The sequence below is a fragment of the Neospora caninum genome, chromosome II (assembly GCF_000208865.1).
Source record: "Neospora caninum Liverpool complete genome, chromosome II".
NCBI classification, from domain to species: domain Eukaryota; phylum Apicomplexa; class Conoidasida; order Eucoccidiorida; family Sarcocystidae; genus Neospora; species Neospora caninum.
This window is the reverse complement of record NC_018387.1, coordinates 1,827,658-1,852,099: the sequence shown is the minus strand read 5'-3', so window position 1 is coordinate 1,852,099 and position 24,442 is coordinate 1,827,658. Positions and strand designations below refer to the sequence as shown.

The 24,442-nt window shown below is 57.4% G+C and overlaps 4 protein-coding genes across 4 annotated transcripts; 3 read left to right on the top strand and 1 right to left on the bottom strand.

The window, feature by feature from the left end:
- Window positions 1-291: 291 nt before the first annotated feature.
- On the bottom strand, window positions 292-792 carry NCLIV_006580 (conserved hypothetical protein; the record flags this gene model as incomplete). The annotated part of the gene is made up of 1 exon (XM_003880168.1): window positions 292-792. One exon carries the CDS (start codon window positions 790-792, stop codon window positions 292-294), a length of 501 nt encoding a protein of 166 aa, XP_003880217.1.
- Window positions 793-5,488: 4,696 nt separating this feature from the next.
- On the top strand, window positions 5,489-10,649 carry NCLIV_006570 (putative serine/threonine protein phosphatase; the record flags this gene model as incomplete). Its single annotated transcript, XM_003880167.1, has 8 exons — window positions 5,489-5,983; window positions 6,362-6,517; window positions 6,938-7,160; window positions 7,553-7,698; window positions 8,238-8,397; window positions 8,802-8,971; window positions 9,140-9,356; window positions 10,138-10,649. 8 exons carry the CDS (start codon window positions 5,489-5,491, stop codon window positions 10,647-10,649), a joined length of 2,079 nt encoding a protein of 692 aa, XP_003880216.1.
- A 4,908-nt stretch (window positions 10,650-15,557) lies between these two features.
- NCLIV_006560 (hypothetical protein) lies at window positions 15,558-17,638 on the top strand (the record flags this gene model as incomplete). Its single annotated transcript, XM_003880166.1, has 3 exons — window positions 15,558-15,855; window positions 16,366-16,659; window positions 16,968-17,638. 3 exons carry the CDS (start codon window positions 15,558-15,560, stop codon window positions 17,636-17,638), a joined length of 1,263 nt encoding a protein of 420 aa, XP_003880215.1.
- Window positions 17,639-22,558: 4,920 nt separating this feature from the next.
- On the top strand, window positions 22,559-24,436 carry NCLIV_006550 (hypothetical protein; the record flags this gene model as incomplete). Its single annotated transcript, XM_003880165.1, has 4 exons — window positions 22,559-22,641; window positions 22,740-23,799; window positions 23,914-24,057; window positions 24,308-24,436. The coding sequence occupies 4 exons, from the start codon at window positions 22,559-22,561 to the stop codon at window positions 24,434-24,436; spliced, it is 1,416 nt and encodes a 471-aa protein (XP_003880214.1).
- Between the last annotated feature and the right edge of the window lie 6 nt (window positions 24,437-24,442).

The following is a 24,442-nucleotide window of genomic DNA, read 5'->3' as shown; positions in this document are numbered from 1 at the left end:
AGATGAGGCTGTGCAACTGTTTTCTGGTAGGCCAACAACGCATTGCGGCAACGGATCCGGCGTGGCGCAGCTGTGCACACAGAGGAGTGGTACTCTAACAAGTCAGTGCGAGTTATGACTTGTACAGGGTAGTGACTCAGTTTGCTTGCTAAGAGAGAGCGTCTTTCCTTCAGGAGTGTAGAGAGGCTTGAAGGTCGGCGGTAGCAGTCAACGGTGTCAGTGTGGTGAGATTCAGCCTCGTGTCCGAGTCGTGGCGGCTACTGCGCCTGGCCATCGGCACTGCAACCCGCCTTACCGCATCTCGCTTTCAGAATCGGCTGCCATCGGCTCTGGATTTTCGTCAATCGTGACAAGCCTTGATTCTTTGGTTGAGTGGTGACTGTTTTCTGCTGATTCTGGCTCCTTCCTACCTTCGTTCTCACGGGGATCTCCACACCCGTCGGCCCACGCCTCAACCAACAGCGTATCTTTCTCGCCATTCGTTCCTCCGTCGTAAGTGTCAACATAACTTCCACCTTCTGGCTCTGAACTCTGACTGTTTTCAGATGGAGCTTCTTCTCGAGCGAGGGAATTTCGGGTTGCCCAGCTTCCCTTGTCGACCTGCTGTTGATGTGCCGGATCCCCGGCACTGGCTGCCGCACTCCTCGAGACGTCCTGACTGTCCTCAAAATGAGGGACGCCGGTATCTTCCAGATCGCTTAGCCTCCGAATACTACGACATCTTGTTGTTGCAGTTGACCGCTTCCACAAAGGGAGCAACTGGATGGCTCGTTTTGTCTGCAGAAGTTGCATCCGGCAAAACAGAGTCCTGTCGTGTTCGGTCGCTCGACGGTCGACAGCCACAGAGATTGTCACTTCCTCTCTGTGTGAAAAGACGCGGTGATATATGTTTTCTCTCCTCTGAAAAGAGAAACCTTGCACAGCTCTTTGTGTTCTTCACTGGCACATGATTTGTCGAACACCAGGTCTTGAAGTTTATAGAGGGGCCCCGTATGTGTGTCCCATTCCACTCTACTCTCTCCACCATCAGGAGCACGTGTACTTTTGCCGTTTTATGTGGCTACGACGGCGTTAACCCAACGGAACATACCTCTTCTTTTTCAAGTTTCTTTTTTTCCCGAGTAGCGAAAATCTGACCGTACACATCGGCCGCACACGGAGAGGGGGGTGGCGCTAGCGTATACCGGATGCCGGGGTGAATGGACACGCGCTTCCAGATAAAGGTAACCGAAACACAGAACTAAACACCATTTCAGCCTCTCACACTGACCTCTCTTGGCAGTGTTTCTGCCAGCAATTCCTTTCGAAAACGGCAACGGGTGTGCACGACCGACTTCAACATCAAACTTACTTTTCACTGCCGCACACAATCGACGCTGGCAAAGCGACGGCAAAACCTCTTCTTCTAGGACGACGCCGTAACCCCCCTTCACACAAGAAAAGTTACATGCACCCACCTCATCATCTGTAAGAACTCGGAATGGATTGCCAGGGTCAGGATCAGCTATCCGCTTCGAGGGCGATCGGCGCGGCTGCTCCGTTGCCATTGTTCACATGATTTGGAGTTCCGTGATTTCGTACCACATCCACTCTTGATCTATGTCTCAATCTTATAAGCCTCTGACAAGGGCCTTAAACAGAGGCTCGTTTGCTGGGCCTTTGTGACTGCTGCAGTTATATTACTTTCAGCTCTTCCATCGTAGCTGCCAAGTCCAAGGCGAAGGCCTACAATCCTTATCGTGAGGAGAGATTGTGAAATCGAGAGGAGGCAGGAATGCTTACGCAAAGCAATAGTGATGCTTCAGAAACTCAGGGGTGCCTCGTCTGAACTAACCATTTGCAGCAAAAAATTTTGAGGTACAGAAAAACGAATCCCCTTCTGTTTCCAAGAAATTGCCAATCTCAGCAAAAGACGAGACTCGGCGGGCCCTGAGGGTCATTTTTCACGGCTTTGCGCCTTTCGATCTTATAGTAGAGACAGAGTGATCGGTCCCTGTAAGAGATTTCGCAGTGAGCCGCCTGTTTCTGCTTTCCTGCATGCCCCACTTGGAAAACTAGCACTGGGGCCGAACACTAGCCCATCCCCATATGGGGCTACACGGGCATAATGTGGCCTATCATAGGCGCTGAAAACAGGCTATCTTTGAGTTGCCGGGAGGCGGCTTCGCATCTGCTGTTAGATCGTGAGTGCTTCGAGTTTGCATAAGGGGTAGTGATTTCCCTCCGTTGCGGGACCTGAAACTGTTGCTGCCCGTGGTAGCCTCGTAAGATTCTCACGACGTTTGTTCCGCACGATACCCCTTTGCTACCGCCTCACCACAGTCTTTCCATTCCTGAAAAAAGCTTTAAAGGCGCGTAAGGTAGCACTCTTCTGCAATCAGTCCCTGGAATAACCAGTGATCATCTGGCTTGCTGCTCTTATCCGTTTCTAATAAGCGATACGAACAAGCTTCTGTCGGCACGCACCAAGAAATGGTGTGGAGCCGCAGGCACTGACTTCGTGCCTCATTACACTCAGCCTTAGATGAGTTCTTGCTTTCCCAAGGTGCAAAAAGCCCCGTAAAATGGTGAGAGGTTATTTTCTCCCCTCAGCAGTCCTTGATGCCAAAGCCCTTGCTTGCTACTGATTTACCGTTGCACACTGCGGTGGCCTTCCGTTACTGACTCAAGGAAATATTGCCCCGTCTGGCGAGAAAGATCGTGCTGTCGCGGTTTTTTCTTCTCGGCTTGAGAGCAAATGCCACCTTCAGTAGTCGACGCCGTGCGTGATGACTGGGACTCGCCTCCTGGTGAACTCGTTGTTGTAGTGCTGCTGTTTCAGATTGCAGCTCTCCACTGCAGCGTCGTCTCAGCTGAAGTGAGGGCGAGACAGGGAGTAGAGACTTTTGACAACTTCAGAAACGAGCGAGGCCGGGGCCTGCCTGTTCTACACAAACCCGCAGTCTGGCATTTCACCGAACCAGCACACGCAACTGAGATTCCACACTCATTTGGTAGAGGACATCGGGGGGAAAAGCACGCTAGAAACTCAGAAAACGGTGTGCTTGAACCTGACACTGGGTGAACTCTTTAAAACCCGGAACCTAGAAAAACATGAAACCGTCATGAATGCTCGCCGCCACGCTGGTCCGCTGCGCCACTTGTCACGTGCATAACGACACGGGACACGCTCAACTTTCTTCGTCGCTTGCCTATTTGCGAATCGTACTGAAGAGATGACTTTGATTCGGACAATTTGTGATGGGCAACTGTTGCAGTCGACAGTAAGTCATCAACGCTCCCGTGGTTCCCGTCCACGAGGCAACGCCCAGGATTACCTGGCATGGCCCAAAGCAGGAATGTCCATGGTCGTCGGTACGACTGTAACACCGTGATGTTTAAACAGCTCAACTCTGTATTATTAGCCTCAGGAAAAACGTCCACCGCTTGATAGTACCGTTGCCGTGTCTGTGCATATGGTCCGCGGGCGACGACCGCTGCAACAACCAAAATGATTGAGACCGAGGTTACACACCCTACCCTCTCTTTCCCAGCACGAACATCGACGTTTACTCGTTGCTAGGACCCCGTGAAGAACAATGCCTCAGATTTCGTCCGACGGTGCATACAGCACCTGCGCTTCGATACTGCAGCAACACTTCTCATAACTCGTGCTCAAAGTTCCTTCATACGTAAAGTGCGGAAAGGTCCTGAGTAAGGCCGCTTTATGGAACTGGAACACGGGGGACCCCAAGCGATGGTGTTTGCTCCTTTCTGCCGTACAGGGTGTACGGTGTCGGGAGCCCCAGGGAGCTGGCCGTTTGGAAGCCAGCTGGAGAACCGTTTCCGAAGCCATGATGTGACGCCTCCTTAGGCTGAAGCAAATTCTCCCTTGCCTGATTCTGGACCACGCGGGCATCAGTGGAGAATCCTCTCATGGGAACCTAAACCAGCGTCGGATTCTGTGCAGGACCGCCTTCAGGGCTGCGCTTCACGGTCATGTTTCGCTACAGCTGGAAAGGGAGGGGAAGAGTGTCGTTCCTTTCGAGCACCTCAGACACACTGGGATGAGAAGCTGGCAGGACAGAGAGGGGTAGGAAACGAAGATGACTCAAAACGCGTGGCCAACCTCACGCGGATTGCCGCTCGGCGGACGACCACCTCCCCGCGATCTCGAGAGGGGGAAAAGCAGCACAACAATATTGGACGATTCAGGCTTCTTGCCTAGCGCGTTAGCGCTCTCTGCTAAATTTTGTGTATTCCAGTCAATTTCTTAAAGGCTACCATCGAGATCTCTATTGACTACGCGGGACCCGTGGGATGCCGCGATTCATGCGGTGGCAACGCCTGCCACGCTCTCCGATAAACCGGAATGCTTAAGACAGCTAAACGTGCTGGGTTTCAATATCCTCAGACATTAAGGTTATTCCACATCGGATATGTTTTAGGCCTAATACACATGGAATACTGTTATCACTCGTTTTTCAACAGCGGGGAAAAAATCGACTACTCAGACGCTGGTGGGGCCAGTACGATCGTACTGGGAGTGATCATCTGTCGGTTCGTCGTCGGGCGGGAAATGGGAGTTCCGCGCTCTCCCTTGACGGCGTCTCTTTTGTTTTGGGCAATTCAATTCTTGAGGCAGCACTTTCTGTTCTCATATCCGACTTGTTGACCTTCCTGCGGCATCGCAAGAGCCGCCTGATCCTTAGGTTGCTTGATGACTTATCTTCCGGATTCATCCTGTCCCCTGTAGCCCGTTCCCCACCTGCGTTCCGCGCCGACGAGACACAAGCAGCGCGTGTAATGTGTCAACCGGAACGCGGGGTAACGTCGTTCGTCTTCCATTTCTGTACACTAGTGCATGCCCCGTGTTACTGTTTCCGTCAGGGCCCTGAAACGCTTTCCAAAGGCTATTCCATCATTGTTTCCCCACCCTTTGTCGCGGCGTTGTTTTGACCTGGCCTTTCTCAGGCGGCGTTGCGGATTGCGCCCTTCGAGGTGGGCCGCGGCACAGCTTCAGCGCCGTTCGTTCTTTTGAATTTGTTTGCGCGTGGATGCTTGCGATCCGCCCGCGACAGACATGGGAAGCGTGGCAGAATTTGTGGATTATTTGCAGTTCCCATGCGTTGGTCTCCTCACTACCCAGCACTTCCCTTACGCGAGTCGGCCGAGCGCAGGTGGACGTTCCACGGCCGTTTTAACGGGGGCTGTCGAATGGCTTAGATGCCAGTTGTAGGAATGGGAACCAGACCGTTTCCGCAGTTATTCTAGAGGCTCTGTTGGTCTGTTCTCCACTGTACCATTCTGAGCCGTGTACCGTTTCCTCTGGCGGGAGACCCAGCGGGTTCTTTCGAACGATGCCCCTCCGCTGCTCGTGGGCGGCAGGATTTGTTTTCTGGTAGACACGTGCGTCTTGTTTCTCATGTCGGCGGGAACAATTGGGGAGCCTCGATCCTCAGAGCGTCTAGACACTTGCGGGGCCCGAAAAGGTGGATTTCTCGAGAAAATGTGTGACGCGCGCGCGAGTCCCGGAGGCCCGCGCCTCTTGGTTCCTTTCACCTCTACTATCAGACTGCTCCTCGCTCTTTTGCTGCTCGCTTCTGTGTCTCCCGTCTCCGCCTTTCGCTCGCTCCTGCCTCCCCTGAACTCAAACACCACTGGCAAGAGTTCGTCCGTGGTCGCAGCTCCGCCGACGCTGTTCCTCTCTGGTAGGGACTCGGCGAGCTGTGCCTGCCAGCGCGCGCCTGCCGCGGCGGCTTCTGCCTCTTCGCACTCAACTCGCGATGGGGAGTTCTTGCTCCCGTCGATTTTAACTGGAGGAAATGACGCCGAGACGGGGGCGCTCGACGGCAAGACAGATGCGGAGACTGCCGCCTTCGCCCCGCGGGCCTACTGCTGCGCGGACAAAGAGGAGGCTCTCTCTAGGAGCTTTGAAGCGCCAAACGGCGTCGCATTTGCGTCGATTGGAGATATAGGGGAGGCAAACAGAGATCAAGCGAAGGTACGCAGCTTTTCTGTGAAAACACATCTGAGGAAAGAAAAATAGACAGCGGGACGGCCCCGGCTGCTCGAAAGGCGGAAGACAGGCTCAGCGACGCAAGCGCCGCGCGTTCTCGTTTTTCTGCGTCGTTCCGCGTTTTTCGGGTGTCCTCCCAGGAGGAGCCTTCTCTCCACAGGCCTTCGTCGTTTAATGAGTCAGGCCGTCGGCGAGAATCGGTATCGCGGCGCCTCTCAGATTAAGGATATGCGATGGCGTGGAATGTTGCCAGACGCCGAGCCGTTGACAGAGATAGAGATATCTCCTCAGATTCGCGAAAAGACTTGAGAAAGGGAGTCGCGCTGACCGTGGAACCCTCTGTGTGTCTGACGTGTCCTGCAGTGCGCCCAAACTTTGGCGGCGCTCAGCCTCGCCCTGGACATGAAATTTGTGAATTTGCTTGGGGACAACGTCTATCCTCATGGAGTGGTCTCCGCGTATGATCCGTTGTGGGAAGAGGTCTTCGAAGTTCCATTCGGCGCTCCGTCCCTTGAAAAAGTAGGAAGGAACAGACACCTGCAGCGGGTCTGCGTGCGCCAGGTACTCACCTGGTCGCCTCGATGCGTGCACGGCATTGACCCTCCGTACCCCGAGGGCGCCGAACTCCTGAACACACGGAAGAACACCTCTTTGCATGCTTCTCTGCGTTCCGTCAACACTTTGTGTCGACGGCCAGCTGCGCGCAAACAAAGGGAGCGATCTGTCTGTGGGCCAAATTTCGGTGGGTTCCCTCGCAGCATCTCGATGAGCCGTCTCCCGGCGTCTCTTCTCTGGCTTGTTGGCTGTGTGGCGTCTGGCGTGCATCTGCCGTTTCTGGGCTTCTCCGGCCACCGCTCGCCGAGCGTGTGTCCAAATCTGCTGTCTTCTTTCTCTCCATTGGCGACGCGTCTCCGTGTCTCCGACCTGACTCCGCTCTAGGTTGCGTTCTTCCCGGTGCTTGGCAACCACGACTATCACCTCGACCCTTACGCCCAGATTGATCGCTGCATGCGCCTCGAAGCCGCGCACGCGAGGAGTGCTGTGCCGGAAGCGAAGACCGGAGATGCGAAGGCTCCGCTGGAGGGAGCGAGCGCGACGCAGGCGATTCTCCCGTGGGCACAATACGTCCCCCAAAAGTTCCGCTTCGTGTTCAATCAGACAGGTAGGACGGCTCAGAGATCGAAGCACACGAGGGCAAACGCAGGGAGGCGAGCACGGAAAACCCACGAGAGACGGCGCGCGTATTTAACGGGGGCGTGGGGGCCCTCAGCTCGTCCTGGCACAGGAAGCAGAGGCCAAAGGAGGGCGAAAGAGAGAGTCAGGCGCCTCAGTGGAGTGTGTGGTTTGCCGCTTTTCCTCGTTTTCTGGCTTCCCTGGAAAGGGTAGCGGCGGCCTCTCACTGCCCGCGAGTCCTCGCCTTTCGGGCCTCGCGCATCTCGTGACAAGACCACTCCGGTGGAGCCGGCGAGGCCCGGTGGCTGCCGCGCGTTTCTTTTCCGCGATATCTCCGGTGGAAAAGGTTCGCATCTCCTGACTCCTGTCGCTTTCATCCAGCACGCATGCGCGGAATCGATGGCCCGCGATGGCGCTTTCCAAACTTCTGGTACTTCACCCGCCATGTGTTCCGCAACGTGCCGAGACACCTCAGCAACCCCTTCGTCACGGGTTCTTCGATCTCAGACATTTCTCTCCACTCTTCGGTACGCTCCCTCGACGCCCGACAAGAGGCCTACAGCGGCGCTCTGGATCTCTACTGTTCGTTTCAAATGCATTTGGTTAAACACCGTTTGTTATCGGGCGTCGCTCCAGATCCCGCTGTGTCTAGATCGCGGGAGATATATGCGGGTTCTGCCCACGTTCTTGCGCTTAGTTTTTATACGTCGATTGCGTGCACTCCTTTGCATGTCGAACTTCCTAGGGAACGTCTGGTGTTTTGGAACACACAGTAAATCGAGACACGGGCGACCGAGGTCAACTCGTTTTTCCTCTGTTTGTCCTGCCATTGCGTGTCCACTGATGCAGTTGCCAATCACGTTTGCGCTACAGACCTGCACACAGTACCCTACACACATCCACATGTAAATAAATATAGACAGGCGCAGTTATTTTCACCGGCATTGGTAAACCCGATTTCGTATACGGGGGCCTGTGTACAACCTCCTGGATGTGGAAGAATCAGATGCGTGTACACTGTTGTCGTTGCAGCTGACTCTCGACTGGGTGTCGTGTGTTTGTGCAGGGAGACGACAAGACAGATGTGACTGTAGTGACAGTCTACATCGATTCGATGGTGTTTCTCTTAGAAGAAGGATCCACGTCGACCTCTGTCCCGTACAAATTTCCTCGCGACGAGGTGTACTTCAGGCAACTCGATTTTCTCGAAAATACACTCAAAGCAGGTACCCCAACACACTCGTTGTGTATCTCCATATATGTAGACGTTTTCTCGTCTACAAAAGGCGTTTTTGGCAGATAATGCACACAATAGGTCTGTTTTTGCTTCGTGAAGGGTCGAGAAACCGCTGCTGCGCGAGAAAGGTGCGTCGCTGCTGTTTCCCTGGGCCGCTGCCTGTACACTGCCCCCGACCAGGGTGTCGTTTTCCCCGTTGCCGTCTGTTTCGTTCTGCGGGCACATGTGTTTTGGAACCTTTTGCGCAGAGCGCTCGTGTGGCTGTTTTTCGCGTTCTCCTGTGCAACCGCGCGAGTCGTCCCTGAGCGGAGCGGCGTTTTCGAGGACGCACGCACTACGCCAAGAAGAGGCGTGCATTTTCAGCTGGCTGTTTGTTTCCGTGGTTTTCCGCAGCGTCGCAAGAGGCAGACTGGATCTTCATTGCAGGCCACCACCCGGTGGTTAGCGACGGGCTGAGTCGACAAGGTGTGTCGACTTTCAAAACGCGGCTGCTAGAACTCATCGCAAAGTACAAAGTCGACACATATCTCTCTGGACACGAGCACTTGCTGGCCTTCTTCGAGGTACGTGACCCCCGCCTGAGAACAGAGAACCGAAACTCGCGTGCTGTCCACTCCCCGTGGTCTTCTTCCGCGGCGATTCTCCTTCCTTGGCGTGTCGTGTCGTCTCGTCTCCTCTCTCTCTGCGGACCGTCGATGTCGCTCTGCGTTTCTGCCTTTTCTCCTTTTCAGGATCCGGAAGCAAAAAGCACGTACATCGTCAGCGGGTCAGGCAGCAAGCGGGCCTCCAAAGGATCCTGTAGTGCAGACAAGTGCTTGTTCGCAGGGCATGAACACGGATTCGTCGCCCACGTCTTGGGCAAAGAAGAATTGCACCACGCGGCCGTGTCCGCCGAGGGGACGATTCTCTTCACACACACGCAGCGGCGGCAAGATCGGACAGTCCCAAGTAAGGCGAAAGCAGCGAGACGGAGAAAGGCGAAAAAACTGAGAAACAGGCCGTCCAACGAACGGAGTGGACATTTGGCGCCGGCCGTTAACACACACGGATAGAAAGCATCTCTTCAAGCGCGACACCGTTACAACTGCTGGGGTTAGAACCCTTTACCTGCAAGTCGATATGTGAAACCCAAGGTCGGTCGGAGCTAGGCTAGAGAGAAAGAGAGGGGTGGCGAGCAACGGCGTGGCGTCGACTGGGGCTCTCGCTCTTCGCAGTCAAACACGCCTTGGCATCCGAACGGTTCGCACCGCTCTCGGGTGCCTCCGCCCTGTTCTTGTCTCCGGAGTGTGTGCATCGTGACTGTCGTCTCCTTTTTTCCGCCTTCCGTATATCCCTACACATTGTTGTGTAAGTAAATTCCACATAGGATGCGGGGTGTCTGTCTCTCCGTCTCCGTTACGCTCTGTGTCTCAGCCCCTCCCTGAACTTGGCCTCGGCTCTCTGTGCATGCGCGACTCGTCATCACTTGTCAGGAGGGTGGGAAGAGTCCGCGTAGAGCGTGGACGGGGGTTGGATTTTATCTTCACGTGTTCTTGGCAGATGCTAATGCCGACCGTCCTTGAGTGGATGAATCTTCTTACCCGCGGCTTCCGGTTTGACGGAAGTTTCACACCCAGCCAACACCGCGCCAGTCGACCGGGTTTCGTGCCGTCACTTCAGCGGTCGCGCGTTTCTTCTCGGCCGTTCACAGGGCGACGCCTTCCTTCTTCTCCGTCTGTTTTCTGCGCAGACCCCAAGAAGGCGAAGCAGAAGGGTGCAGTGTATCCTGCGATTCGCCGAGTGTATATTGGTCCCTACGAGATTTCCGCAGTCGACGATCTGCAGCGGCTTCCCTCGTACGTGTACTTTTTGCTGGGCATGTGTGCCATGGGTTGCCTTCTGGTTCTGGTGTTTTGCATTCGCCGGTGCGTCGTGCCTTTCTACACACGCAGCCGGAGGGCCCCTTTCACGACCTGTAAGAAGCGGTGTCGATCGTCCTCGGAGTGTTCCTGGTTCGCGGGAGACCGTCCGCGTGGAGATCACGCGCCGCCCGCCTCCCGTCGCTCGCTTCCCGTTCCTCTGCGCCTCGTGAGTCAGCGGTCTGGCGAGGGCCAGCCGCTCGTTTACATCCATGGCGCGGGGCTTGATGGAGACAAGACACAGGATCCGGGGGGGGAAGGGTCGGGCGGCGAAGAGAAGCACGACCCGTGGTCTTCCACCCGGCAGCCGAGCGACCGCGAGACGGCTGTCGCCTCTCAGTGAGGGCCACGGAGGTCGCGTGCGAGGCGAGGAAGGACGCGAGAGACAGCTCGGTTCCAGTCTCGGCTTTCGAACGCGAGCAGCCAGCGTTCGAGGCCAGGAAAGGACAGGGAATCAACGCCCCGAGGCGCCTCGAGAGGGAAGAGTAACTCCGAGGGGAGCTCAGCGGCCAGAGACAACACACAGGGAGGCCGGCTTGCGCTGCGGCTTTCGCCGGCGGAATCTGCATTTCACGGCTTTGTCGGTTGACGGCGTGAGGTCCTCGTCTCTCGGGGCGAGGTTGCGCTGTCCCATCTCTCGTCACGAGGGAAAAGAACGGCGACAGGAGGAGGGGCGAAAGGTGGACCACGGCGATTTTGTCGAGAGAGCGGAGAGTCTGGTCGACACGACTCACGTGCATGCGGGGGGGAGGGTTCGCGGCCTGGCGAAACAAAACGGCCGTTTCCGCAGAGAGTGTCTTCGCTTCGGGTGTCCATACAGCCGTGAAAAAAGCGAAGAGCGGCGCGTGCGCGTGCGTGACTGGCCACTGACGCTGATCGATCTTTCCGCTGGCAAATGCGTCTCGGTCTCGTGAGTGCGAGTCGATATTCGGCGGCGCGAATTCACGCATTTCTCGCCTCTCTGGCCACCGCGCGGCGTTCTGTTTCTGCATATGCGTACCTGTGTTTTCACCTTTCCAGTGCATCAGTATTTTGAGTGCGAAACGTGGTAGAGTCAGGCGTTCTTGTACAGAGTTCGAGCTTGTATCTGATAAGATGCACTGGACCAGGATTCCCGCGTCCGTTGATACGCGGCGTTCGAGCGGCGCTGCGCGTTGTGTGGGGGCCTTCGATCAGTGCGCGAAGAGGGCTCTGACCGTCCGCGCTCGAATAAGCTTTGGAGAGTGGCAAACATGTTCAGAGAAAAACGCCGCGAAGCCCTTCCTCGTATTGCGTCTTTCGTTTCCCTTGTGCGAATAGGGCGACACACACAGCTGTCTTCAATTTTGTGGTAAACAATCGACGCTGCGTGGAACTGCCCCTATTGATCGTTTTTTATAGTGCCACGTGAATTCTTCTGTCTGGTGTTGAGCCCTTTGCGCCTCGTGGTCCTCGCTGGCGTGTCTGCACGTGTGATCGGGCCTTCGCACTCTATCATGTGTGCAGATTCGCGCAGTTTTGGGGGTGCTCCGCTCGCGGCTTTTTTCGTTGCTGCCTGGTTTTATGTCTGGCAAAAAACGGCAGCCATACATCTGTGCATGCAGGTTTCACACACGAGGTAAATCTGTTACCTGTGACAAAGAACAAGCGAGAGATGTCGAACGCATCCTCGGGCTTTTTTTTCGCCCGTAACACATGTGTCACTTGTCCAAGCATGGGGATATTTTTTGTTACGAACGCGGCTTTGTGATTATCTGCGTGTATTGTACCGCGGATCCAGCTGTGGAAGCGAACGTCGCCGGCATCTGGGATGCGTGCCGCTAGGCGCGTGTCAGTTCTCCCGTTCCAGGTTAACCGGAGGACAAAAAAAATGCCGCACATTTGTCTAAGACCTTGGGCTTTTTCAATTGCACCTTGAAGTACAGAAAACGACCAGCGGAAAGCATCCGCCAGCGACTGCTGTCGAGCGCCGCTTGCACACCTTGGATTGCAACACACATTAAAAAGATCAAAAAGATGGGCACGTGCGTCAGTACCGACAGTGTGAACTCGCATGCCAAGCAAACAGATATATCCTATGTTTCTCTCTCCGTACAAACATATATATAATGTATATTTGTATTTATATAGAATGATTGTATTGGAGGATAGACACTTGTCGCGACCTAGTCCATTAAAACGTAGGGTTGGCCTGGTGGCTTTCGCTCAGCAACATCCACTGGCAGACGCAAGGCTTTTCGCCGTTTTGATCTGCGTGCTCGCCGTGCTAGAGAGGGTTCGGTTTCCACACTTCCGAACTACCGCACCTTTGGACACAGAAAGTTCCGAGATGCATGTCTCCTCTCTCCGCTTGCGTGCGTCGAATTCATGTGGAATCGCCGCCCCCGACATACGGGAAGATGTCGGATTCAGAGGCGGTCGATGCAGTGCGTCACTTGCTCAGTGCCGTGCCGATTCGAAACAGTCGGTCTACCACCCCTGCTGCGAAGGTGAACGTGAATCAAAGCCGCAAGACCCAGAGCCAGAGGCAAACAATACGCCTACAGACAAGACACCTACCGACTGCTAGTGGCATCCACAACCGCTTTTTCCCCATTCTGCACTGACTTCGAAGTCTGAGAGACGCAGGGCGAAGACTGCCTACGGTAGGCGTGTTGTTGCGTGGGAGCAGACTTTGTCATTGCTAGGGATTGCGAGCGATTGTCACGCCGTGGGTAGGGCTGGACAGCCACAAAACGGTCGTGGGACGAGCCGCTAAAGTGCGTTTCTGGTCGAAAAGCAAGCGTCTGTAACGCCCCGTGCGCGTTAGCGCAGGCAGACTACTGCCTGATTCTTAAGGGAAGAACAGTCCTCGTGAGTTCTCCACCATTTTTTGAACGCGCGCGGCCCCGCGTCAGACGCCACGTTTCCTAAAAGGCCTGTTCCGCGACAACTGTTGCGGTCGGCTCCGTTCCTTGCTGCAGTCGGCAGCACGCACGTCTATCTTCAGATCGGAAGACACAGCGTCTGCAAGTTTCGCACTCCGGGATCTGCCTCTTCGTGAACGGCCTTCTCATTCGGTTCCTTTTGTGACGCCTCGCTTGGGCTCGAACGCGAGTGCTGTGAGAGAACGTTTGCACTGGGAGCTCGTTTCAGCCGTCCAGTGGGATGACAGCCATCATACAGAACTTGGTTGTCTGTATCTCCTCAAAAAATGGAGTCGTATTCCGTTTCCTCGGAACGAGAACGCTTCTGTTTTTCACCCCTGAGATCTATAGAACATAACGGGACACGCGATCGAACCCGCGAGAGATAACATATCTTGGATGGCTGTATATTCGCGGCTAAACGCCAATCAAACACGTGTTGCGCCGGACTGTGACACGCCGTCACGACGCTAAAATGCTTGCCTGCTCTGTGCCTCCTTAGCAATGCCTTCTTCCGTGACCCGGCCTCTCGTAGCCTAGTCTACCCTCCGTAGCGCTCTTCGCTGAGTGTGCAGCCACGGAGAGACGCCTCTCACGGATACCCGAGAGTGCGTCGCGAACACTGTCGTTTTCGCAAGGGATCCGCCATCTGGCCTAGTTTCTCCATGCCGCGGTGCCCTGCGGGAAACGCGTTTGCGGCTGTCCTGGCTTGTAAGGAAGGATGCCTTGCTGACAGGTTGCCAGAGTTTGGGCGCAGACACGACCAACTTGCGTCAGCAAGAAAATGCAGAGGAGGATTCTGCCCGACTGTCTACTGTCGCTGCACGGGCGCCCGAGCCTTGGCCCGCCGAAACGGTTTGCTCCCCGACAGGCCTCCTCGCCTTTCCAGCGACACCACGCGCGCTTTGAAGTGCTGGCGTCTCTCTCGTCCTTGCATGTGCACAACGATTTCTGTCCTCGTTTCCAGCAGTTGCCCCGGACAAACACAGATCCAGAACCGCCGTTGGAGAGCCGCTCCCGGTTTCCAGATCGGCCTTGGGCCGGAGATTGCCCACCGTACAGAGTCGAAACTCGCGAAGCTCCTTTCCCACTCGTGGACACCGACCTTTTATTTCCCAGACTTCAAAAACGCGAAGTTTTGTTTCTCATCTGCACTGGGACCGGGCCCCGTCCGACGGGGCACAGTCTCTGCCAGCCTGGCCGCTCTCGCGGCGCTGCGTTTTCAACTCGAGGAGAGAGGCTGTTCGGAAACCCTTCCATGTCCAGACAACCTGGAGAGGCTTCCATTTGCATTTTCGCTCTTCAAAAGGCGAGGCAGGAAGCTCGCCATCCTCCAAAACTGTGAGTGTCGCCTCTCAAACCTCTTCCTAAGAGAAAGCGTCGGGGGGTAAACTTCCCAGACAACGGCCCCCCGCCGGCCGTTCGCGCCGCCGCCGCGGACCCGCGCGTCCCGACGCTCCCTCGACAGTTGCTCGCGAGAGAACGCGCGGCCCGGCAGTGCCAGCGCGTAAAGATCCGTTTTTTTTTTTCGAGGATCCCTGCTGTCTCTCTCCTACGCTCGCGCCAATCCGTACCAAGAGTCGCTTCCGACGGTCACGACTCGACGGGAAATCGGAGCACCTGAACTGCGTCCTTTTACTTGACGCAGAAAAACGCCACTACAACAACGAATCGGAGCGTAGAGGTAGTAGAGGGCGACAGGAGAGACTGGCTTCAGAACAAGTGTCGGTGCCGACTCCTCGCCGAGACTCGACTTTTTTCAGTTTCTCGCCACGCCGCTCTGTTTTCCCCTTTTTTTGTCCTCCCCCCGGTGTCTGTCCGTCTCCCCCCGGTGTCTCTCCTCTCCCCCCGGTGTCTCTCCGTCTCTCCGTCTCTCTCCGTTCCCGCCCCAGCCTTGGGCCCCCTCTTTCCGCTGGAGAAACGAAAACTGCGGAGCGCATCCTTGGCACTTTTCTGCTCCCATGACTCGCCGGCCTTCGCGCCTGTCGCCTCCCGCGGGAGCGGCAGGCGCTGGATCTGCTCGAAACGCAGGATCCCCGTTCTCAAGTTCCCGTGCGTGGCCTTCCCCCGCATCCTCTCCTTCCGGTTCTTCTCCGCAGTCTTTTTCTCCATCTGGTTCGCTCCTCTGCTCTCCGTTCTCTCCGCGCTCTCGCGCCGCGTCTCCGCCTCAACGAGCTACCCACCAGCCGCGCTCTTCATCTGTCGCGCCTTTCCCGGGCGCGCTTCTCCGCCCTTCAGCTAGTCTGTTTCTTCCTTCCCTCTCCCTCCTGGTCTTTTCCGCGTCGCTGTTCCTCCTGGCCTCCCTCCGGTCTCCAAACGCCTGCTGCGGCCCCGCGGCGTTCGTCCACGCCTCGACTGTGGCGACGATGACGGCCACCGACTTTCACTCGACCCTGGACACCGACGACGGCTTGGGAAATAAAACGCAGTTTGAAACCTTCCCGACGTTTGGGAAGCCTCACGTCGCCTACGAGAAAAACGAATTTCCGGTGCGCCGCCTCCCACGGGCAGTGGCAGCTCAGCGCGCACGACCCCCTGCAGTTGCCTCGGCGGTTGCTTCCTTGGCCGTTCGGAAGGAAGTGAAGCCGAAACTGCTGCTCCGGGAGCGAACTCTAGAGCCGTTCCTCGGGCAGAAACGCGATGGAACACTCGTCTGCACAGACGGTAAGAGAGGAACGGGAAACCGGGAAACGGGAACCGGGGGGACGTGCTAGGAGTCGGACGGCTCTGACGAACTCTCTGTCCTTCGTCGATCGATTGGGAAAGGAACTGCACAGGCAGTGCTGGGAGTGGCCGACAGAGGCGCCGAGAGAGAGAAGACGGGAACACCAAAAACGCGAAAACTGACGCCAGGGCTGAAAACCGGAAAGCCAGGGACGGCGAACAGCCCGTGCGTGGGGAATTCGCGCCCTAACTTGCGCTCGGGCTGGTCTGGGAGCAAACGGCAGGAGATCCTTGGGGGTTCGACAAACGGGACAGAGAAAAGGTGAAGCCCCCGAGGGAAACGCTTGCCTGCGTAGGCAGAGACTCCCGCGTCTTCTGCCGAATGGGCCTTCTCCCCCCGTGCGCCTCTCTCTCCGCGGCTCCGCGCCGCGTTTAGGGTTTAGAGTCCGTTCCCCGACGCGTTGCCTGGGCACGCGGTTTCGTCTGCTCTCCCGGGGTGCCTGTGCGCAGGTCCGGTTTACGCGCGAGGAACTGTCTCGCACATCGACAGCGTAGAAACGGATCAAGGCCGAGGCCGCGTCGCTCAAGTTCGTCCTTCCTCGCCCTTCCACGTGGACATCAGCGGCAGGCTTCTCACGCCCGGCTCTGTTACACTGCCCGTTGCGGGGCCCTCTGGAGGCGACACACTCTCCGCAGGAGGAGCCGTCGTCATTGTCTGCTTGGACCGTGGAAAAGCCGCGATGGCCGTGGCAGAGAGAGACGTGGGAACCATCTCAGCTCGCGAGGCGGACGACATGGAACTCGGTAAGGCCCTCTCGCCATCTCCTCTCCCTTTCTTCCTGTCGTCACCGTCTCCCTTTCTTCCTGCTGTCTCCATCTCCCTTTCTTCCTGTCGTCACCGTCTCCCTTTCTTCCTGTTGTTTCCCTGTCTTCCTGCTGCCTCCATCTCCCTTTCTTCCTGTTGTCTCCATCTCCCTTTCTCTCCTTCCTGTGTTTTTCTCTGGCTGTGCAACGCGGCGCGTTGCGTTCGTCTAGCTTCTGAATTTGCGTTCGCTCCAACCCCTGGCCTAGTCTTTGACGGCAGTTTGCGTGTGGCGCGTGTCTGTTTCCAGATCGAGTCAGCCGTTTCGAGAGGCCCCGCACGAGTGCGGCGTCCTACGAGCCGTCTGCCGACGTCCAGAGGAAGCGTCCATTCTTCCTACGCCTTTTGAGAGATCCGGCGCATTTGCTGTCTGTGGTGAACCTAACTTTCTGCTTTCTCGCGCTGGCCTCTCGCCAGGTGGTTCTCCACGAGGCGCGGAAAATCTCCTCGGCGCCTGGCCTGTTTCTCGACTACCCCACGCTGGTCGGCGACTTCAGGAACCGTTCGGCGATGCGGGAGGCGGGTGCGCCTCTCCCAGAGGAGACTCTTGCGGCCTTGTCCATGGAAAGCAACATCCGCGTTCTGAACGCCTACGGGCGAAGACACCCGCAGATTCTGACGGACTTCCAGCGGCTCAAACAGGCGTCTGTGTTGAGTTCGTATTCCGCGAAGGCAACTCGCGTCACAGTGGCTGCGCTGCTTGTCTATCTCGCCGCGCGGATGCTCGTGCGGCGCGTCCGAGGCAGGCGGCGGGCCGTGCCGGTGTCTCCGAAGCCGAGGCTCCGCCGAGACACCGGGCGAAATGCAGGCTGGCCGGCAGGCCAAGCGAGGGCGAAGGTCGCCAGAAACCCCCAGATCTCGGATCTGTTTGGCGCCGTCGACATTCTCCTCGTCCAGAAAACTGCGCAAGCACGCAGCTGAGCGTCAGGAAACGCACGCGCGCCTGGCAGAATCCGAATGAGAAACCTCGGGGCCGAAGTACGAGGCAGGAACTTGGTGCGGTGCTGAGCGACAGCTTGCGAGGGAGGGACGCAAACCTGCAGATGTGGGCGTGCGTGGAGGACTGGGTGAACCCGGGTGGGAGCGCCGGGAGAGAAACACGGGCGTCGAACCAGGGGATCGATAGACCTGGTAAGGAGACACACTCGCGTGCACTCTCTGCGGGTCGCTTTCCGGTCGCCCGGTGGCTGAGAAGAGCCGTACAACTGCGGGGACAGTGTCCCCTCTGTTCGACACATGTGTCTCCGTTGTGCGTTGAAGTCCCAGCCCTGCTGTCGTGTGTAGAGTGTGCGTGGATTGCGTTGCCTCTCGCGGGCCGCTACCTGCGATGGGGCGCAGTCGCGCGTTTTTCCACAGCGGTCGAGGGTAGTCATTGGTACACTGTCGTTTTAGAGAGAGGGATGGCGCGCAAGCGAAGAACGCGTTTTTAGGTTTACAGCACCAGAGCCACTGACACAGGAGGTAGCCTCCTTTCTGCGCCGGGAAGGAGGGTTCGTTCTGGAAAGTGCCTGGGAAAATGCGGCCTGTGTAGCCTCGAATCGCGTACGCCACGACGGCCATCTGCGGAGGGAAGTGTGTTTCGAGGAAAAGGGATGTTTAGCCGGGAAGTTAGCTTCTAAAAAGTATATAACCGAGTACCAACTTAGATCCGTTTTGTCTCTGTTTTGACAGTATGACTCGTTTCGTGAACTTTTCCTTGGGTCCAAACCCAGTGCGGTGTGTGTAGCCTAGAAGGCTTACCGGCACGCGCACGCAGCCTTCAACTCCGTTGGGGGCGCTGAGGCGCCTCCGGTTGACGAAAATGTCAATTGTTCTTTCTGTGTCGTGCCCAAGGCACGCTCCACTGGGTTCTGAAGCGGTCTAGGTGAAAGAATCTACTTCACGCGCACCTGAAAACCGAGGTTTCGCTCTCTCTTGACTGGAGCCGAACAACTCGGAGTGCTCGAAATAAAAAACCTTGCAACTTTGGTTGTTACTTGCAGGGACCTTAGTACTCCACATAATTACAGGTAGCACTCTAGCATTCACGTGAGCTTTCGAGGGAACTTAAAAAGCTGGTCGAGCGGTGCCAAAGAGACGCGTTCGTCGGCACAGCGTCGCCTTTACGGGACGTGGGGCTTCCCGCACAACAGAGTCCCAGACGGAGTGAATCAGTGGAACAAACTTTGTAGAGACGGTGCACGGCAACGGGAGGAAGGCAGCGAGGCTAAACAGAAGGCGTTGTAGAGCGGCGTGGAATTTGGAAACGCAAAAGACCGGACGCCGACCGGGGCTAGCACCCGCGTAACTGGGCGGCGAGTGCAGTCGAGGAGCAAAAGCCCGAAAAGATGACTTGAAGCTGGAGGGGCTGAAGAGTTTGACTGCTTCGTGGTGCGGCTCGTGACTTTGTCCGTGAGAGGGACGCGCCTCTCCGGTCGGGGGGGAGGTCCCGCGCGTCGAGTTCGGTTCTTCCTGAGGCACATGTGTCCCAGTCTCCAGGAAAGGAGATCGCGTTGACTTTAAATTGACAGTTCTACGAACCGAGAGCTTTTGCTTCTACGCATGCGGACAGGCGCCGCGCCGGAAGACCGCACGCGCCCCCCAGTCGAGCTGGGAACTACACACTTTTTCCAGTGGACAGTGAAACAGATAGGTTCCTAGGTGTGAGGTACGCCTCTCGGGGACTCGGACAATGCGATATCTTGTGCAGAGTTTCTCCGCAGATATATGCCCGTCCGAAAAGAGAGGCTTATCGTCTTATATCGGCAGGAAGGACACAACCCGCTGGAGACGGGGCTTTGTGCGGAGGGAGTGCTAAGTTCACTTCCGCCGAAAGCGCGTGGGAAGGTTTGCAGCTGTGGAGTCTCTCCATCAGGCATCTGCACTCAAGCTCGACGCTTTTCTGACTTGCCTCTCTCGCGGGTGCGACCTTCCCGAGGAAAGCTGGTTCCGGCGTCGTGACGTGGCGAGCGCGAGCATCAAAGCCTTTCAGATTTCCAACGCACAGCCGCCACACACAGAGAGACGTGAAGGAGTTGGCGAAAGACATTGTGACTTGACCGCAACGCAGGTGTACGACGAAAGCGATGTCTTCTGGAATTGAAGGCAATACCCCCCCCCCCCCCCACGACCTCGACCGCCGCAGGGCGGGTTTTGCGTTGAGCGCCTCTGGACACGGGCGTTTCTCTCGTGAATCCGCGACAGCATCTCCTTTTCGAGAAAGGACCCTTCAGCGAATTCGCGGGGCATGAAAACGCACGGCAAATTCAAAGAGGGGCGCTCATACTAGAAAATTAAACTTTTTCTGGAAGACACCGAGAAGTGGAAAGCGACCGTGCAGCGTTTGCGCGGAGTGTGTAGCTCGACCAATTGTTTCCGCGCCCCTCCACACAGCGCGTTCTCTGTCACAACGAGCTCCGTTTTTGTGCCTGCAGAAATTTGGCGAGTTGAGCAGAGAGGACAAACCCCGGGGGATGGCGGTCTAGAAAATTCTGGCGGGACTCGGCCCCAACTCTCGGCGGCAGAAGTGTGTGTACCTCATATCTTCCTTCCGCATCAACTGCCTTTCGCATCAACTGCCTTTCGCATCACGGGAAGTGGAGGGCGCAGCGGCGCGGGCTGTTTTTCCACCCAGCCTTTCCCTTTTTGTTCTCTCTCCTTGGCTCTTTTTCCCCCTTGGTTCTCGTCGCCTCTGGGCACGCGAAGCAACACACAAAAGGCTGGTGAGTCCCTCTCTTTCGATGTCGAGGCAGCGGACAGGACCAACATCGCGGCGCTCTCGTGGGGGGTATCGCAAAGCTTCTCCCACCTCGACACCGCGTTCCGAGCTGTGAGCGAATGGCTTCTACCACGCCAATTGCACGGGAAGGGGCTGGGGCCACGTCGCCCAGAGAGCGCCTCTTTCGGTTTCTTTTCGTCTTACACATCTGTGTATCGGTTCGCTCAGCAGGCAGGTGAAACGCACGCCCAATCTCGTTTGGAGGGCCGAGATGCATCGCCAAACGCGGGTGACCGCCACCCCTGACCGATCCCTCTTGATTTTGTCCTCGGCTTTGCCCCCCTTTTCGCCGTGCACCCTCCGCAGGTCTTCTTTGCCCAAAGGCTGCAATGAATTGGCCGCAATGCGCCTTAACGTTTAGTACGCGACTGAAAAAAATCGCGCTCCTTCGTCTCCTCCGGCACCCCTGCTTCGGCGTGTGCAGCTCGTCTGGTCTCCCGTTCTCGATGCTGGAGCAGCACAGCCGGTGTGTTCGCCTTTCGCCTCTCGCTTGAGAGTACGCACTCCCGAGAGGCGTGCTGGCCTCTCGGCAAACTGGTTTTTGAAACCCGGTTCAGCGGAGACAGCCTGAACTTTTGTGTGCCCGAGTTGCCTTCAAACCTCTGTCCTCTCGCTGTGTTCGAACTGTGACAACGTCTTTGCGTTGCAACTCAGAGACGAGCGTTTGCCCCTTCGTAAATCAGTGCGCTGGACGGGACTGACGAAGACGGGCGAACGCTTCAGCCGAAGAAAAAAAAGAATCTACCGGAGCGCCGCGCCGCTGAAGGCGCGGTTCCCGTTCGGCCGTCGCGTCTGGAATCTGCATCTTCAGCGCAAGCGTATTTTATCACCAGCAGCTCACGCCCTCTCCGGCTGCCCATACACCCGCTGAGGTGTATGTACACCTGGCCAGAGTGAGCGTATGTCTTGATAGCAAGGAGGGAGAGGGGTAGGATTCGGAGAGGGTGTAAACCCAGAGGAATGGGGCAACTGTCAGTTGCCAGGTAAGCGAAGGAGAGGAAGATCGAGGAGGAAAAACACCTCTTCCTTTTCTCTGCCTTCCACTCCTTTTTCCGTGTAGCCTTCCTCGCTGTTCATTCGACTTCCTCTGGTTTGGAAAGAGAAGACCACAAGATCGCTCGCACGCAGGCATGGGGGCCTTCGCCTCGCCCCCCCTCTCTCTGTCTTTTCTGCCATCCGAACTCCCCCGTGCTGCTCGAATGCGCGCGTCCTCTCGAAAGTTGACACACACGCGGCTCGAACGCTCGTGCGCCGCCGTCCAGTCACACGTAGCCATGTCTTTGCGCTGTTTCCTGAGCAGAAGTTGCAGTGAGGGGTGGTGACAGCATCGAGACCTGCGATCAGCGATTGTCTTCTCGTGTGCGTTCTCGGTTCTTGTCGATCCTTGATCGACCCGCTGGCTCGGCGCCGCTTTCTCCGTGGTTCTCGCCTCCCGCGAAACTCCCCGACTCCAGGCGGTCGAGGGTCGCGCCCGCCTTTTTGGGGTTGGCGCGTGCCTTTTTCGGGCGTAGACGTTCCCGCCTTTACCGCGAGAGAGGCGCAAGGTGGGAAGAAGGAAGGTGCGTCCTTTGTTCTCGCGCGCGCCCTGTTCTCTCGCAGCGCACCCCAGGGAGCGAAGCAAAGGAAGCAGTGAAGTTTCGCAAACACACCGGATATGGCGGGTGGCCACCGTCCGAAAAATAGCAGCCATTTGCCGGCTGTGTCGCTGGAGGCTCCACGCGATTTGCCCGTCGGAGGCTCTCCCAGCAACTGGAGCCCTGTCTCGCCCTTGGCCGTGCAGCCGTCTCTCGTTTCGTCTCCATTCTCGTCGTCTTCGTGCACAAAGACGCCCCCGATCCGTCGCCGAGCAGCGGACGGCTGTCATTGGCAAAAAAGGCGGTGGTCTGCCTGCTTGATCGTCTTTCTGCTTCGTTTTTGTCTCGGCCTCGTCAACGCCTCTTCACTTGCTGTCTCTGCTCCAAGGCCGCAAGCCGGCCTCCGCCCCCCCTCGACTTTCGGCATCCCCCGTTCCCCGCTGCAATTATCGAAAGACGGGGACCGTTCGCACGCGAACTCTTCCTCGCTTCCCCTTGCCCTGACAGGAAATGGAGACGTCCGTGGAAACGGTCAAGGCGCCTTTTGTCGCTCCGCGCGCCGGACCTTCGGGGCGACTGACTGCATCCGCGGGGTATGTCCACCCCACGGCGTGTCTCGCGCGCCGCCTGGTTTCCTGCTTTCCGGGTCTTCTGCGCCCTCTCCGTCTTCGTTCCTTTTGCATCCACGCAGTCTGCACGCCGTAGCCTCGCCGCTTCGTTCACACGGTGCGCCATCGTCCTCTCGTCTCTCTCCTTTCGCGTCTTCCCTCCCGGGGCGGGGATCTTCCGCCTTCGGCAATCCAAAGTTCCTGTTTCTGTCCGCTCCGCTGGCCCTCGCGCCTCCGCTTCGCTCACCAGTCTCTTCCTCGCCCCTTTCGTCTCCCTGTTTTCCTCGCGCGGCTTCTCTCGCGAATGGCGGCCGCCTGTCTTCTGGACTCGACGCAGTCGCGTCTCCACGTGCTGAGGCGTCGCCGACAACTGAAGCCGCGCCGAGGCGACCTCCCGTGTCTTCTTTGAGGCGGAAGATTGCGGCCTTCTCTCGCTCTCTCTCCTTCTTCGGTCTCCACTTCGTCTTCACCTCCGTGCTCACCGGCGGCCTCTGGTGGGCCGCCCTCCGAGCCCTCCAGGCCTTCACAGCTCTCGCCCTCTCGCCGCCTGCGCTCACCTGCGTCTCCCTCCTGTCGCGCTCTTGGCGCTCTTCCCCCACTCGGTCGCGCGCGTGGAGCATAGAAGAGTTGCAAGACTGGTCGCACCGCACTGCGTGGAAAATCAACACGCTGTGGGGTGCGACGTTCTCGAGGCTCGTGGGATGTGTCCCTGAGATCCGCGGCTCCGAAAACCTCCCGCCTGCGTCCGAGAAGGTGATCTTCGTGGCGAACCACTGCTCGCTGATGGATGTCGCGTACATTGCAGCAGCGGTCCCCAGGAGTCTCCGCTTCGTCGCGAAAGTCGAACTCCTCGATGCGCCCGTCGTCGGCCTGGCCATGCGGCTCTCGGGCTGTCCCACGGTCGACCGCCAGTCGCCCACTAGCCACCTCGCCCTCTTCAGAGAGGCCTTGCGGCTGCTGAAGCAGAAGCAGACGCTTTCCAAGGACGCGGGTGTCGCCTCGGCCAGCTCGGATGACGCGCGCGAGCGACCCGACACACCGGACGAAGACGTGGCGCTCGTCGCCTTTCCCGAAGGCACGCGGAGCGTGGATGGCCGTCTCAAACCTTTCGACAAGGGCGGCGTCTTTCGCCTCGCGCGTCAGGTAGGCTGCACGCGTGTTCACGTGTTCGCGTTTCTTCTCTGATTCTGCCTCTGATACCAAACCTTTCCCGCCTTTTTCTGGAGTGATCTTTCGCGTCTGGCGTTTTTCTCTCAGACTGGCGTGCGCGTCGTCCCACTCACCGTCACCGGCACGCACCTGTTGCTCCCTGCGAACTCGTTTCTCCCCCCGGGGCCGCCTCCCAAAGGCAGTTTGCAGGTCGTGATTCATCCGCCGCTCGCGTCTGCTGGGAAATCGCCGGTAAGGAGACGGGACACAGCCAGCAGGGGGGCGAAAGACAGAAGGGCCGAATGAGAGAGAGGAAAGCAGGGGAAAGGGGGAAGACGCGGGGACTGAAGGGAACAGCCCGAGTGAGAAAGGGGCGCCGAGGTGCGTCTGTGACGCAAAGAAGTCGAGGCGGTTTGAGAAACGGGGAAACAGAGACTCGCCAAAAACGGCGGGCCGTCTCTTCATCTGTGATTCCGGGGCCGAGACGCTCTCCTGTTTTCAGGACGAACTGCGAGAGGACGCGTGGCGCGCGATCGCCTCTGCGTTGCCGCCCGGTCAGCTGCCTCAGCCGGCTGCTGAGGAACCCGAGGTTACGGACGCCGGGGGCGAGAAGAAAGGCGCCAGTAGCTAAAGGAAG